This window comes from Euphorbia lathyris, chromosome 3, assembly GCF_963576675.1.
Source record: "Euphorbia lathyris chromosome 3, ddEupLath1.1, whole genome shotgun sequence".
Lineage (NCBI taxonomy): Eukaryota > Viridiplantae > Streptophyta > Magnoliopsida > Malpighiales > Euphorbiaceae > Euphorbia > Euphorbia lathyris.
This window is the reverse complement of record NC_088912.1, coordinates 39,343,914-39,359,832: the sequence shown is the minus strand read 5'-3', so window position 1 is coordinate 39,359,832 and position 15,919 is coordinate 39,343,914. Positions and strand designations below refer to the sequence as shown.

The window sequence follows — 15,919 nt, the reverse complement described above, 5'->3', positions numbered from 1 at the left end:
TCTATGTGGGCACTTTGTTTGCAACGGTAGATAGTTCTTCAGAAAAGGTATATACGTTTAATCCCTTTTAATATGAAATAACAGTTAACGGATCTTGGGAAAAGGGAAATAGATAAAAAAAAATGATATTTCCATTGCGCCTACATTTGTCTATTTTCCTTCATCCCTCTCACCATGTTCTTTTGTTGCAAAACTTTCAGAATTTTGAAGCTTAGATGCCCATATCTACAATGCCAAATGTGACTTTTATCTCTATGCCCTATTTGAAAACAAGTGTGTGACTTTGGTACAACTCTTGCAAGCACCATGAACATTCTGTTTGCAGGCATTGTTGTTTTTATAATTACTCCATTCTTGGGATGATAGACTTTACATACTCCTTGTTGTATTAAGATGGCTACTCCTTTCTCCTGTAGATGTCCAATACTTAACAAATTATTTCTTAACTCGAGCAAATAATAAATCCAATGATTACATGAATGATTCTAGCAATTTGTAATCGGACATTCCCTCTTCCCAAAACAGACATCTTATAGTTATTTCTGAGCTTCATCGATTCTCTGAATTCTGCATTAAATTCAAAGAACCATTTGCTTATTTAAACACATGTGGTTGTTGCATCGTAAGTCAAAAAAAAAACCATATTTCTTCTTTGTTGGAGTGATTCTGCTCCACAAGTGCCATTAACAATATTTCTTCATTCTCAAGTGCAGCATAGTTGGGTCCTTTTACCCATTTAGACCATTCATATTGAAAATGCCCTAATTGATGACATTTCCGACATTCAATCATAGCCTTGCCAATTGGTTGTCGACCTCTGCCTCTTCCTCTTCCATGAGTCCACTTCCATGACCTCTTCCACTAGATCTGACATCATAGATCACCTTCAAAGCCTACTCTTCTCCTACATTTGATTTCATCCTCTGCTCATGTACCACGAAGCTACTTTGTAGGTCATCAGTGGTTAAAGAAACCAAGTCATTTGACTCTTTAATTGTACATATAACATAATCAAACCTTGAGGTCATGGATCTCAAGATTTTTTCAATCACCTTCCCTTGCTCCACACTTTCACCATTGATTTTCATTTTGTTTACTTCGGTAAGTGTTCGAGCAAAGTACTCATCAACACTCTCCCCTTCCTTTATTTGGAGAACTTTAAACTCCCTTTGAAGAGCTTGCAGTTGTGCTCACTTGACTCTTCTGGATCCCTTGTACTTATGCTTTATATAGTCTCACATATCCTTGGATGCATCCTTCATAAGGATATTTTCCATAATGGTCTAATCGATGGCCTGGAATTAGACTTGTTCACAAGTCCACTGGCCTGCCTAGTCCGTCCAAACCCGCTCTTCAAAGACTGAGCTTGGACGTATATGTTTCGTAATAAGTCCGACCGGCCCAAGCCCGCTTAGGCCCGCATATAGAGTAGGTTGGGCTTGAGATTTGTCTCAAAACCCAGGCCCAACCCAGCCCGGCCCGAAATTTTAATAATAATTTTAATTTAATAACTTTTATAGTTTAATAAACTTTATATTCCAAAAATAAAAAATTTAAATTTCTTCAACATAAAAATTTCCAAACCAAATATTTTTTAGAATTGGTGAGCATGTGCATATTTTTGTTACTATTTTATTTATTACTATTAAAAAAGTATTTTTTTATTTTAGATTACGTTAATTGATTTTTATTGAAATAATAAAATTTAGAGTATTTTATTATTTATATTTATAGTTTAATTTTAATTTTTAAAAAATACAAAGATATTAGTTGGACCGGACCGGGTTGGGCTTGGGAATTAGTTCTTTTAGCTTGGCCCAGTCCGGCCCGAACCCGATATAAATATAGTGCGGGCTTGGTTTGGCTTGGACAACGTAATTATGTGATAAGCCCGATTAGGCCCGGCCCAAGCCCAGCCCGTCTAAACCCGCTTTTCAAAGACTCGGCTTGGACGTATATGTTTCGTAATAAGCCCGGCCGGCCCAAGCCCGCTTAGGCCCGCATATAGAGTAGGTTGGGCTTGAGATTTGTCTCAAAACCCAGGCCCAACCCAGCCCGGCCCGAAATTTTAATAATAATTTTAATTTAATAACTTTTATAGTTTAATAAACTTTATATTCCAAAAATAAAAAATTTAAATTTCTTCAACATAAAAATTTCCAAACCAAATATTTTTTAGAATTGGTGAACATGTGCATATTTTTGTTACTATTTTATTTATTACTATTAAAAAAATATTTTTTTTTATTTCAGATTGCGTTAATTGATTTTTATTGAAATAATAAAATTTAGAGTATTTTATTATTTATATTTATAGTTTAATTTTAATTTTTAAAAAATACAAAGATATTAGTTGGGCCGGGCCGGGTTGGGCTTGGGAATTAGTTCTTTTAGCTTGGCCCAGCCCGGCCCGAGCCCGATATAAATATAGTGCGGGCTTGGTTTGGCTTGGACAACGTAATTATGTAATAAGCCCGATTAGGCCCGACCCAAGCCCAACCCGGCCCAGCCCATGAACAGGTCTACCTGGAATTAGACCTGTCCACGGGCCCGGGTACCCGCTCGACCCGCCCAGGCCCGTGTCCTTGGACCGGGCTTGGACAATAAAAATTGTTCATCGGCCCAGGCCCGCCAAAGCCCGCCTATTTTTTGGGCGGGCTTGGGATTAATAAAAATAACACGGGCCGGTCCAGCCCGGCCCGCTTATTAATATTAATTAATAAATATATATTTATATATTAAATATTTATTTTTAAGTATAATATTTATTTTTTATAATTAACAATTATATATATATATTTAGGTGGGCTTATATGGGTTGGGCTCGGGATTTGATTTTTAAACCCGAGCCCAGCCCGGCCGAGCCCGCCTAAATTAATTGTGGGCTGGGCTGGGCTTGGGCTGAGCATTTTTACTTAAAAACCCGACTGGCCCGGCCCAGCCCGGCCCATGGACAGGTCTACGTGGAATAAGTAATTCTTGGCTTTCAAATCTTTCAATTTCTACTCAGTGATAACCTATGGCTCTACCCTTGTTGCATCAGTGACTCCATTCTCTACTAAACCCCAATATTCTTTCGAACAAAGAAAATTTTCCTTAAGCACGGACCAATGATCATAATGACCGTCAAACTTAGGAATTGCAGGTTGAACAAAGCTATCGGATGCCATATCTCTAACACTCTTCCTCTCTCTTTAAGAAACTGTAGTTTCTTTTCTCTTTCAACCAGACCTCTTGATGAAGTTTTGATACCAATTTTGTAAAGGTATTCAGTCACTGGATAAAATCACAGAAAAGATGGTATTTTGTTTATGAATTAAAAGCAGCTAATGGCTTAAATAAGCCTTACAAGAAATATAAAAACTCACGTTTTACATAATCTAAGAACGTGGTTAACAGTTTCAGAAATAACAGAACTCTACCAATATGTCCCAAATAATAGGGATTATTGGTTAAACAAAATTCTCACAAATCATAACAGTAAATCCTAACAAGGACAACTTGTAATTATTTTGATTAGTATGCATTTATATACTGCCCTCGTCCCATAATATAAGTCATTCTAGATATTTTCACACAAATTAAGAAATATAATTAATATAGGATTTTATTAATGAATTTTACATTGGCTAAATTAAAAAAAAAAAAAATTCTCGCTCATGTAATGGTCGGACAATAAGTATTAGAATGTTAAAAAACACAGATCAAGACAAAAAAAAAAGTTAATGTTTGGACCAAAAAAACTAAACTAAAAATTCTTAGAAAACCAAAACGACTTATATTTTGAGAAAAAAAAATCATTTTCTAAAACGACTTATATAATGGGACAGGAAGAATAGTATTTAGTATTTTAAAAAAGGCTTAATATACAAATAACCCCCTCAACTTGTCCAAATGTTGCAACTGCCCCCTCCAACTTTCAATTGTAACAACTTACCCCTCAAACTTGTCCAATTGTAACAACTTACCCCTTAAACTTGTCCAATTGTAAAACACAACCCCAAATTGCTGACATTGACTGCAATTGAAGAAACACGTGAAATGCAAAATCTGTAACGCTCGTAGAGTATGATAATCAGATCTTTGGCGTGATACGAATCCGGAGAAACTTTTTTATGGTTGCTTCAAATACGGGGTAAAAAAATTCCCAATTTGGGGTTATGTTTTACAATTGGACAAGTTTAAGGGGTAAGTTGTTACAATTGAAAGTTGAGAGGGGCAGTTGCAACATTTGGACAAGTTCAGGGGGTTATTTGTATATTAGACCTTTAAAAAATAATGTAACGTGATATTCTATAAAAAAAAAATGGGTCAAATACATGAATATCATAATTAAGTACAAAATTACAACTAAGTCATATCACTAAACTTAATTCTTATTGTGTCATTATTCTCTATATATTATGATTTTACATCTTAATTTAAAAAATCTAGACTCCAAATCATAAATCATAAACATTAGAAAACATATTCTAGACTTCTAATTTATAAATTCTAATCCTTAAAATATATTAAAAGTACTGATTTTACTAGTTTGATATAATCGAAAATTATGACTTGACATAGTTGTAAATAGTTTTTAAAACATGAATTTCTGTGTAATTTTCCCAAAAAAAAAAAATTGGTTTTGCTTTTGTAGTATTTTGGGAATAATTCACGTGTTTAACATTTTAGAAATAAAAATAACGTTTTCTAATATTTAAGTGAGTCCTCTCTATACTTTTTTATATCAATCGTTTTATTGATTTCTTCATAAAATTATATATATTCATTTTTATTGATTTTAGCCGATCCATTAATAAAGTCTCTACAATAATGGATAGAGAAGCTTGGCACATGCACCTAACTATCCTGTTATCCCTAATCACATCAACTATCATTTAATTCACTTTATATATCCCAAACTTCATCATCTATACTGATTTAATGAGAAAAGAAGACTGAAATTTTGGTCAACAAGTATAGGGGACTAAATGAAAAAAAGGACAAGTTGAAGGGGTTGGAGAGGAATTAAACCTTAAATAGATTAATAATTTGCATTGGTAAATAAAGAGTAGGAGTAATTAAATTCCAATACAGAAGAGGTTTAAAAGAAGGTTGAAAAATATGATGGTGAAGTGGGCCATAGAAATAGATAATTAATGTAGAGAACAGAGAGTGTACCCCACACCACATCTATTTAAGACTTGCACTATATGACATGTGATTATATTAATCCAACTCTTAAGTGGATGGAGGATTACTTTTAACTTGCAATTAAAATATATGATTTGATTAATGAGGTAATAATGAACTCAGCAACATATCACTACTTAATGAATCATGGGCTTCAAGTGCTCAACAGCAATAACTCAGCAACATCCAAATCCAAGTCAATGCTTGTTTTAATAGTATATTCCATTACCTAAATAAGAGATGCAGTTTGCAATCAAATTGTGTATATTGTTTATATTTTAAACATTTTCACAGCCTCAAAGCTCAAACTTATATCAACCTTTAATTTAAAGGAATATTTAGTAATATATATTTAACATTATTTTATAAAACCTTGAAAACAAACAACACAACACAAGGTTACTTAATCTTATAATTATTCAACTCCATCCAAGCAAGCTTAGTTAATAATCTTTATTTTACCTTCCTTTTCCTTTTCCTTCCCCTTCCCTTCCATTATTTACCCTCCTTTAATCTCGGTCCAACCAAAGTTTAAACGACTTGAGATCCTTAATTACTCAAGTCAATCTTAATTGATCAGTATATTTAATCACTTAAAATTAATAGAGTAAATATTTCTAATTTTTAACTTATTTACCAACACAATTTATAAAATTGGATCAAATCAAATAACAGCTTAATTTAATAAATCAAAATATATAACTTCAAATTTTAAATAGAATATTACCAATAATAATATTCTAAATTTTTATAGAAAAACAATTTTTATACTATTTAAATATATTTATATTATCATTTATCACATATTTTCAATAATTTGGCTTTTAAAAATCATTACATAGTGTCCGAGATTAATATAAGATCTATAATTGAACTTTACTATTAGCTTGAAAGTTTGAGGTTTTAGTTCAAACGGTTCAATGACACGTAGGATTCTCAAAAAAAATAAATATTACATAGAGACAGGAGAAATCCGATATGTTTTTTACTAATTTTTACACATTTCATTCAAATACTTTAGCACGATCTATCATCTTACCCTCTATTACTTTAATTTTTCACAAAATGTACACATATAATTGGCAATTTCAGACTATTTCTACCTTTACATAATAACCTTTTAACATCTTTTTGAAAAATAAAACAAAAATACTCTTATTTTTACATAATTACATTTCGGCTTAAATTACTATTCGGCCTTGACCTATCCAAAAAGTTAGTTTTTTTTGCTCTTGATCTACTATCTAGTAGCATTTAGCCCTTTGAAATATCCAAAACCTATTATTTCGTATATTTTCTCCCTAATCTATCCAAAATTAATGAAATCTCAACCAATATGGATAGTTAGGATTTCATCTATTTGAATTGATCAAAGAGAAATATTACCAAATAATAGTGCATAAGCAAAAGACTAGTATTTTGGATAGATCATAAAACAAATATATATTACCAAATAATAGATCGATAACCAAAAATCAATATTTTGGATAGATTAGAAACCTACTAGTGCTTTAATCCTTAAATATACTAGTGCTTTAATCCTTAAATTCTTTACAACAAACATCGCATGTTATTTACAATTTCAACAAATGTGGATAATAGTTCTGTTAAATTTCTAATAGTTCCATTAACAGTTTATGGTAGAGCATAGAGCTCTATTTGTCTTCTGTGATATCCAAAATTTTATCATTTAACCTATGTGATATCATTTGGTAACATTTGCCTATATTCTCATAAGCGACATTTGACCCATTTTGAATGAAAAAGTATCTGATTTGTTAAATTTGACACATGGTACAATTTTTAACACGTGATACGTACATGTGCCAATTGTTTTAATTATTTTTTCTATACCGACTTAGTATGTGGATAAATAAGAAATTGATTTTTTTTTTATGTATCCACATATAAAGCCACTATAGAAAAAAATAATTAAAACATTTGTCATTTGTACGTATCATTCAAAAATTGTATCATGTAAGAAGAATTAACAAATAGTTAAATTTTCATCCAAAATGGGTTAAATGTGGTGTAGGGAATAGGTCAGGGAGGCAAATATTACTAGATGATACCACAAGGGCCAAATGGCAAAATTTTAGACACCACAGATGCCAAAGAAGCTTTTATGCCGTTTATGGATCAGATAATACGTATTATCCATTATGTCGCCAAATAGACAATTTAACTAAACTATTAACTTACCGTCGTTTGATAGATAAGTGAACAAATATCACCAAATGAACTTATGCCAAAGGAACATGTAAAACAAAGTCAGCATACGAACATAATGATTGAAACCCACCATGAGCTCATTAAAATATCAAGAAACTCTAAATAGAGGCAAAGAAAAATGAGGAGAATTACCTCACTAATAATTGATCATGCTTAGGCCCTGACCAGAATTTAATGAAAATATTAGCAGCAAAGTCATTCTATGGCAATGCAGGATCGATACTAATTTAAGGCCAACCAAAAAAAGAATTGAAATGGCAAAGATATGGCACTACCCATACTCATACCCATACTAATTTAACCTGCTGCAGCAACTGTGGCTCTAAGAGATCAAAATGGGCAACAATTTAAAAGGAAGAAAAAAGGAAATATGAAATAGAAACACATACAATATGATGAGATAAGAAGATACTAAAACAAATTTTCACCTTGTCTTCCATGGACCCATCATCAAATTTTCAGTTCTTCCATGCTTTCTACTGTTGCAGATTCTTTTTGCTTCCCTTCAGTTTCTTCTACGTTATCAGGTGTTTTATCAGGTATGGAAGCAGGAGAAGTAGGAATAGCACTTGGAAGCTCTTTTGAGCTACTGCTTACAGGCTCTTCCTTTTTTATACCCTGAGAATTTTCCATCTCTTGATGATCTTTCTCAACAGCTGGAGAATCGTCTATCTGAGTAACTTTCTGATCTTTCTCAACAGATGGAGAATCTTCTTTCCTAGAGGCCAGAGAATCTTCTTTCCTAGAGGCCGGAGAATCTTCTTTCCTAGAGGCCGGAGAATCTTCTTTCCTAACAGCCGCATTATCTTTACAAACACTTGAAGGATCTTCTTTTCGAACTGGTGGTGGGGTAGCATATACTAGGGAAGTTTGCCTAATGGTGACAGGTGGTGGCTGTTTAGGTAGTCCTTGCATCACCTGAGGGGGGAGTGATGGTTGTTGACGTTGAGGTGCAGCAAAAACAGGCACAACACTTCTTATTCTCACTGGTTGAGCCATGCTATGGCAATGTGCCCCAAATTGTCGAATTGGGACATAAGGAGCAGCTCCAGCTGCAGGGAATATATGGCTATGAGTCGCCCACGGTTCTGGAGGTAATTGCCGCGGTGGCCCACTTCTGTCATTAACTGTGGTCAATGTGGGTCTGTACGGTACGGATCTGTCGGCCATTGTGGACGAAGTAGGTCTATTTCGAGCATTTGTCCTGGGACAAATTAAGGGGAGGATTTTAGATGTAGTAACAGGAGAGGGTTGTGGGCTTGTCGGTCTAGGACTTTGCATTGAGAATTTTTTTGAAAATGGTATAGGGGAGTTAGGGGACTTTGCTATTGCTATCTTTTCCTTCAGACGATAATTCAACAAAGCACGCGCTATTGTGATTTGTTCTAGCTCATCATTGTTCTCTGGCTCGGATGAAGAACTTGCATCTTCTTTTGCCACTGACCAGAAAAACAAAATATACAGACTTTTAGCAGAACTTGGCTAAACCGAGGAGCCCTTAAAACAGTGAGACAATGTAATGCAAACTAATGCATACATCTTATTGTACCAAAGGCATGTTAGGCCCCAAGGAATATAGCAGAAGACATAGATATGTATGTCTTCTTATAAATTACTATATGATTAAAAAAACGGGTAAATATAGAAATAAGTTATAACCTCTAGCATTTTAAGAGGACTGGCGGCAATAAAATTGAAGACATTCAGTTGTAGAAAATTTGATATGGTATAATCTTGACAAAAGGCATACGCATACCCTATCTATATGCATACCATTAACCATTCAGCATCTAACTTGCAACAATATAATGCAGAGTACATTCATTTCCATTTTTCTCCTCTAAGATTAAGATATTATTATCTAACATCCACCATCTTAATAAATTACCAATTATTGCTTATAATATAGTCATATATAACAATTATCTATACAAATATAAGTTAACAGGGACTCACATTGTTTTAGAGAGGACCAAGCTGCCATTGCTGCGTTTTTCTCAGCTTGTTTCTTATTCTTGGCATATTCACCAGTAAATGTAATACCAGCCAATTCAACAATTCCAGTAAAAACAGGTTGGTGCCCCAGGCCTGATCTGAATGTTGTGTACTGTGGCAATGGCGCACCAACTCTTTGTGCAATTTCCTGTAGAAGGTTCTTGTATACACCAGTTTCATCCTGACAACAGAGAAACCTATCATCATCAAGGCCAGAAAACTAACATGCATTATTGCACATCTCAAACATAAGTTCCAAAAGGACATCCATGAGGACAAGTAACATCTAGACTAGGAGATGCTTTCAAGTTGTAACATAACCATTTGTTTGAAAAAAAATTGCAAATATGAGCTTGCTAGTAAAACTGCAGAAAAGTATCCCAGATATATTATGGTAGTGGCAATAGAAAGAAAATTTAATGTCCTGTAAGTTCTGATTACCAAAAGCCAGTGGAATATAATATCATCATGTGTGCTCAATCCAGTTATACATTGTCAACCTTAAAAGTTAAAACAAGGCCTTAAATAGGGCAACTACATGGCATAAAGTAAGACTTTACCCACCAAAGTCAGTTTACAATAAGGCCTTGCTAAGATCCCTGCTCTATTTTACAGGTCACTATCATAAACTTCTCTAAGCCTTTTGTTATACCTCCAAGTAAATTATTATAGCTCTTTAAATAAATAAGCATCCAGTATGATTTGTTATATCAAGAGCTGTCCATCAAATAAGCACCTCCTAGCCACATCCACTGAAAATCCAGACTTGGATGGTATCTAAGGTCCTAGGATAGGGCTGCCTCTAAAGTGGGAGTCAGGATATGTTCACTTGAGACCCAGCATAGACGAATAAGATACACATGTACCACGTCTTCATATCAACACAGGCAAGGTTCGGTTAGCATATAGGCTTCAAGTTGGTGACTTGGTGTGAAGTGTGAACCTATATTAAAAAATTTGAAGAGGTCTCTGAAATTCAGTAGATTTCATTTTTGGCATAATAGTTTATAATCACTATATAACAACTTTAAGAACTACGTAACTACTCATAGCATAGCTTATATAATTGAACTTTACATTTATGACCCCTCAATTCATCATTACATTGTTCCTAACCAACAACTATTAGAAAAATGACAATTCGATGGCATCTCATGAACATAATCTCATAATCTGTACGAAAGATAAAAATAAACTGATTTCAACATAGGCATGTATTATTACTAGGGAAATACAGAGTATCAAGAACTCTTGATGCAGTAGAAAACGTTCAGAATGACCCTTCATAGGGGCACAAACCCTTAAAGGAGCTATCATGTAAATAATTTTTCCCCTAAAGGTAAATTATAGAACAAGAAGCTAAAAGTTTTAGTTGGTTTTTCAATGCCAGAGATGCATATGAATATCAAAGTTGTTTGGCAAATGTGAGAAACAAGAAACTTGAAAGCAGAGAACCAGCAGTGCAAGCGGTATCTTTAGACACTAGAATTCGTTCACTCTAACCTAATATACTTGTTCATCACACTGGTTATGAATCATCTGATCACCTAACCCAGCAACTCCCCTTTTGCTTAAAATGTATCTGGATATCTAGATTCCCCTGTGCAAGACACCCCAATCTTACAAATGAGGGTACAATGCCATTGTAAACATATTTATGACATTGAAATTTCCAGCTAATACTTTATCGACCATAAGATCTTTGATCTGTTGGAATTTTATATCCTAGAGCTTTTCAGCTAACATCCTAAGAACCATCTAAACTAATAAAAAAGAAAAACCAAGAAAAAAATGCATAGGAGTAAAGTCAAACTAATTTAAAATTCAAAATTCTGCCGTTTTATTTCCGTTTTCTCAGCAACCAATCAGGTCAACCAGAAGCCAAGAAAACAAAGTACTAGCACTCTTTTAAATGACCCAAATACCCCTTTAAGTGCTAAAAGTGTAACACCAATTATAGAACCAAATTACAACAGTTTTACCTGGTTGGGAAACGAACTAAAACCAAATGGGTCTTACTGGCTACTACATGAAAGAAGCTACTTCAAAGCTTTTCGCAAAATTTCAGTAAGCAACACCTAAAAACATAAAAATAAAGAAAATTCGTCTATTATTTCTGCCAAATAACGTGGGCATTTACGTCCTTTCAGCCTCAAGGCCGCAATTCTGCAAAGTCAGCCGGTGATCGCCGAAAAAGAAGAGTGCGCATGATCAACCCTTACAACCTGTTTGGCGCATCTTAGAACCTACCCGGCAAAAATGAGATTCAATAACTGAAGACCGAGGCTAACAAAAACCACAATATACCACACGCGGCACGGCAACCAATTGAGGCAAAGGGGCATTTCTGTCAACTCAACAGAAAAATCTCTGGAGGAGGGGCAGTGATGCGTATGGCAGGGAGCAACACGAAAACAAGAAAACGCCGCAAAATTCGAAAAGCTAACTGGAAAGCAGCAAGTACCGCCCTCGGCGCATGTTAGAAAGAACATAGCTGATTACTCTCAAGATTTTTATTTAATCTATTTTCATGCTTGTCTTTCACAGGAAAATCATCAATGTATGAAGAGCAAACAACAACAGTTTGCATTAAGCTAAGAAACAAAGAGTACATAAAATAAAATTAGAAGAAAAAAAAGAGGGAAGGAGTCCAGGTTGCTTACGAGAATGCGGGCAGCGAGAGAGTGAGAAGGCCCACGATTAGAGAGGGAGTTGAGGGCAACTTCGGCAGCGGAGTGCTCAGCCTGACGGAGAGTAGAGCAATAGTGAGGGCACTCAAAGATCTCGCCGTTGAAGTTAACAGTAGCTTTGAATCTAGGCGCGTGGTCAGGCCCTTCCCTTAAGCAGGTATAAGAAGGGAGGTTGAAGCAGCTCCTCTGCGCCAGCTCCTGCAGCTGGTTCTTGTACATTTCGCCGCTCTATCTTCTCCAATTTCCTTCCCTTTCCTTACTTCCTTGTTTAATTGTGTTATCTTGAGCTGAAGAAAAAGAAATGAAGAAGGGAGATCGACCGGAATAGAATGGGTCCGGCGAGATCAAGGTTTTAGGGTTTTGGTTTTAGAGGATTTGAGGAGATGAAAGGGGGAGAAGAGACGGGAAGAGCGAGGAAGAGAGAAGACAAAGAGAGGGAAAGAGAGAGATGAGGGAGAAATGAGTAATTTTTCAATTCATTGGTTGATGGGCTCTTTCTTTTAGTTTTTTTAAAAAAAGAAAAATTAAAATTGAGAATTTATTAATGCTTTATTGCAGTGAGTCAACTGAACGTTAGGCTGCATGGATGTGATCTTTGCTCAGATTTTCCACATTTTGTACTTATAGTTCCTATAAAAATTATTTAAATATTTACCATTTTTTTTAATTTCTAAAATTAAAATCATTAGTATTTCCTATAAAAAAAATTAAAATCATTATTTCTCTTTTGAATTGTTTGCTAGTCTCCCAATTAGAAGAAATAGATTTATCAAAATTTGAGATATTTATTGAAAACACAAAATTTATTTTACTTATAAGGAAAATTTATTCATTTTCAATTTATGAAATAATTTGTATAAATAAATACTGTGTCACTTTTAAACTTGGGTTTAACTACATCTAAAAATCATCTTAAAAAACGAGAATTGTCTCACGTTTATAAATGCTTCATTATATTTATAGTTAGCCATTGTTTGATATATTTCATGTTCAGGACTAAACATCTAGAGTGTGAAGTTTGCATGATTGGAATATCCATGGTTGGTCTAATAATGAGTCTCAATATTTGACTAAGATCATGTTCTTTTTTAATAAAATTAAGTAAAGTGAACTGAACTAAACTGAATGTTATTGAAAATTTTATATATAAATAATTAGAATTAAAATAAATAATGAATGATAAATAATTAATTATATATAAATAATTTTAATTATGATAAATAATGATAAATTATAATATATATATTGTCACACCCGACCCTAAACGACCTCAATCGGCATCGGACGTGAAATAGAAAGATCATAATCAATACTTAGGAGTCTCCAATTTATCCAAATATCATTATATTACAATTGAACTACCAAAGTTCTAACCATAATGCTAACAATAAGAAGCCAACTTCCAAACCTCGCCTAATCGGTCGGTAACCTTCTCTATATCCTGTACTTTCTCACCTAAAAACATTAAAACATTTAAAAACGTGAGACAAAAATCTCAGTAAGAAACTATCAACTATAAAAATCCACTTTATTTAACATAGCTACATATATACATTTATAAAGGGATTTAATCCAAACCTTATAAAATATACTCAAAACGTAAGTTCATAATATAGTCAAAGTAGTAAACCAAAACCATAAAAAAATATATAATCTTGTATCCATTCTTGAGTTCAAAACCTTATAAAATATTGTAATCAAATAAGTGTTTTATCAAACCAACTCGTATTTAATCAAACGTAAAACCTTATATCAAAATCAATCATAACTGAAAACATAATCCAAATGAACTTAAAATTGTATCCATCCTCGAGTTTCTCCCCTTAAGTATCAATCCATAACCACATTTATAATCGAGACGTCTCTTAACATTGCCTATCCCATATGGTCTTACCCAATACTTCGCTGCCATACCCAATAGGTCTTCACACTGTGTACACATGTCATGCCCCTCACTGAACATGGTCTTTAAATATAAAACCACCGATCCGGATAACTCTCGATGGATATAAAATCATAAAATCATAACGTGCTCAAATTTCCTTTCACAATCAAATTCCAAACTATTTCATAATCATAAATCATTTGGCTTCAATTAGCACTTTTGTATCATAAAAATCATATTTGGACTTTAATCCAAAATAATAACAACAATAACCGCAACAGATTTCTCAATCCGAAAACAATTCTTAAGAAATCATCAAATTAATTTTGTTCAATATATATATATACATTGAAACCAAAAATATATATGTATATATGTAAATCAACCAAATTAAGCCTTAAATCAACATAATCAAGTAAAATCTGAAATTCACATAGAAGTATAATTAATAGCTTCATTTGAACCGTAATTTCACAATAAAAAGCAAGATCGTGAAAAATCTCAATTTTACAAAATTCCTGCATAACCCTAAAATATCAATTTCTGAAACTTCTTTGATTATATATATATCTATATATATAAAACTCAAAATATAGTTGATAGTTACTTACCTTGGTCACTAATTGAACAAAATACACCCGATCGATTCGCCGCTAAATTCTGTCTAAGATGTTTCCCTCCAAACACTGCCGAAACTCAAAAACTCTTCGATTAGGACTTAGATTTATACATAAGAATGCTATGTTTTCAATTTCGAGTGATTCAGACGGTCGAATATCCGTAAATCAAAGAAACGGTGGAAAAACGGTTCAGAAACGATAAGAAAAGACGAAGAGGCAAAGAAAGATAAGAAAAAGAAAAAAAAAAGAAAACAAAGTTGATGATGATCATGATGATCATCTGTTTTCAATTCGAATATATATCCAAAACTGGAGAAAATCTAGTTTGATCCTCAATCTTTATATAATCTTTTAAAAATTATCCTAACTTTTAATTTACACCTAAAACCATCGAATTAACTCCAAACTTTTCATGTAGTACCAAATTAACTTCACACACCCAATAATTATAATATATACTAATATCAAAATATAAATTTTAGAAATTTAGACACGGACGTGACATATATAATAATAAATAATGATGAATTATATACAATAAAGAAGGGTAAATTTCAAATAGAACCCTTGTGGTTTGTCTAATTTTCAGATAAAGGACTGTGGTTTATTTTTTGTAAAGAAGGTTTTGCACTTGGATTAATGCTATTAAAACTATCTTTAACGACCTGAAAATGAAAATTTTTAAGAATTAAAGTTGTTCAATATCATATTTTCTATGGAACTACATTTTCGATTTTCGAAAATGATCTTTTTTGGAACTTTCTCTCTCTAAACATTAACTTTCTCTCTATTTACCAAACATCATCTAAATAATTTCAAAATAAAAAAGTTGGAGAATTAAAATTGCTTAGAATATTAGTAGTTCTTAAAATATGCCATTTTTGAAGTCATCAAGGGTGATTTTAATAGTATCAATCGAAAAAATCCTTATTTTGTTAAAGTTGAAAACCCCAATCCTTGTTTTGACAAAAAGTAAACCACAATCCTTTATCTGAAAATTAGTGAAACCATATGGGTTTTATTTGAAATTTACCCTATAAAGAATGTCAAATTATAAATAATATATAAATTATAAATTATATATAAATAATTATAATTATAATAAATACTGATTAATTATATATAAAGAATGCTAAATTATAAATAATATATAAAATATATATAAATAATAATAATATATAAATAATTATGATTATAATAAATAATGATGAATTACATATAAATAATGCTAAAGTATAAATTATATATAAGTTATAATAAATTATATACAAATAATTCTAATTATAATAAATAATGATAAATTACTGAACTGAACTAAATGT

General features: G+C 32.8%; 1 protein-coding gene across 1 annotated transcript; it reads right to left on the bottom strand.

Moving 5' to 3' along the window:
* Window positions 1–7,605: 7,605 nt before the first annotated feature.
* LOC136223092 (double-stranded RNA-binding protein 2) lies at window positions 7,606–12,595 on the bottom strand. Its single transcript, XM_066010894.1, has 3 exons — window positions 12,066–12,595; window positions 9,364–9,583; window positions 7,606–8,846 (listed from the first exon to the last, which is right to left on the bottom strand). Exons 1-3 carry the CDS (start codon window positions 12,309–12,311, stop codon window positions 7,858–7,860), a joined length of 1,455 nt encoding a protein of 484 aa, XP_065866966.1. The 5' UTR covers window positions 12,312–12,595; the 3' UTR covers window positions 7,606–7,857.
* Window positions 12,596–15,919: the final 3,324 nt, after the last annotated feature.

Bases quoted from the DNA above. Each gene is read 5' to 3' on its own strand.
- LOC136223092 (XM_066010894.1), bottom strand. From the start codon at position 12,311: ATGTACAAGAACCAGCTGCAGGAGCTGGCGCAGAGGAGCTGCTTCAAC. The intron at 9,584-12,065 runs GTAAGCAACCTG...CTCTGTTGTCAG, and splicing joins CTCTCGCTGCCCGCATTCTC to GATGAAACTGGTGTATACAA. The intron at 8,847-9,363 runs GTGAGTCCCTGT...TTTTCTGGTCAG, and splicing joins TTGGTCCTCTCTAAAACAAT to TGGCAAAAGAAGATGCAAGT.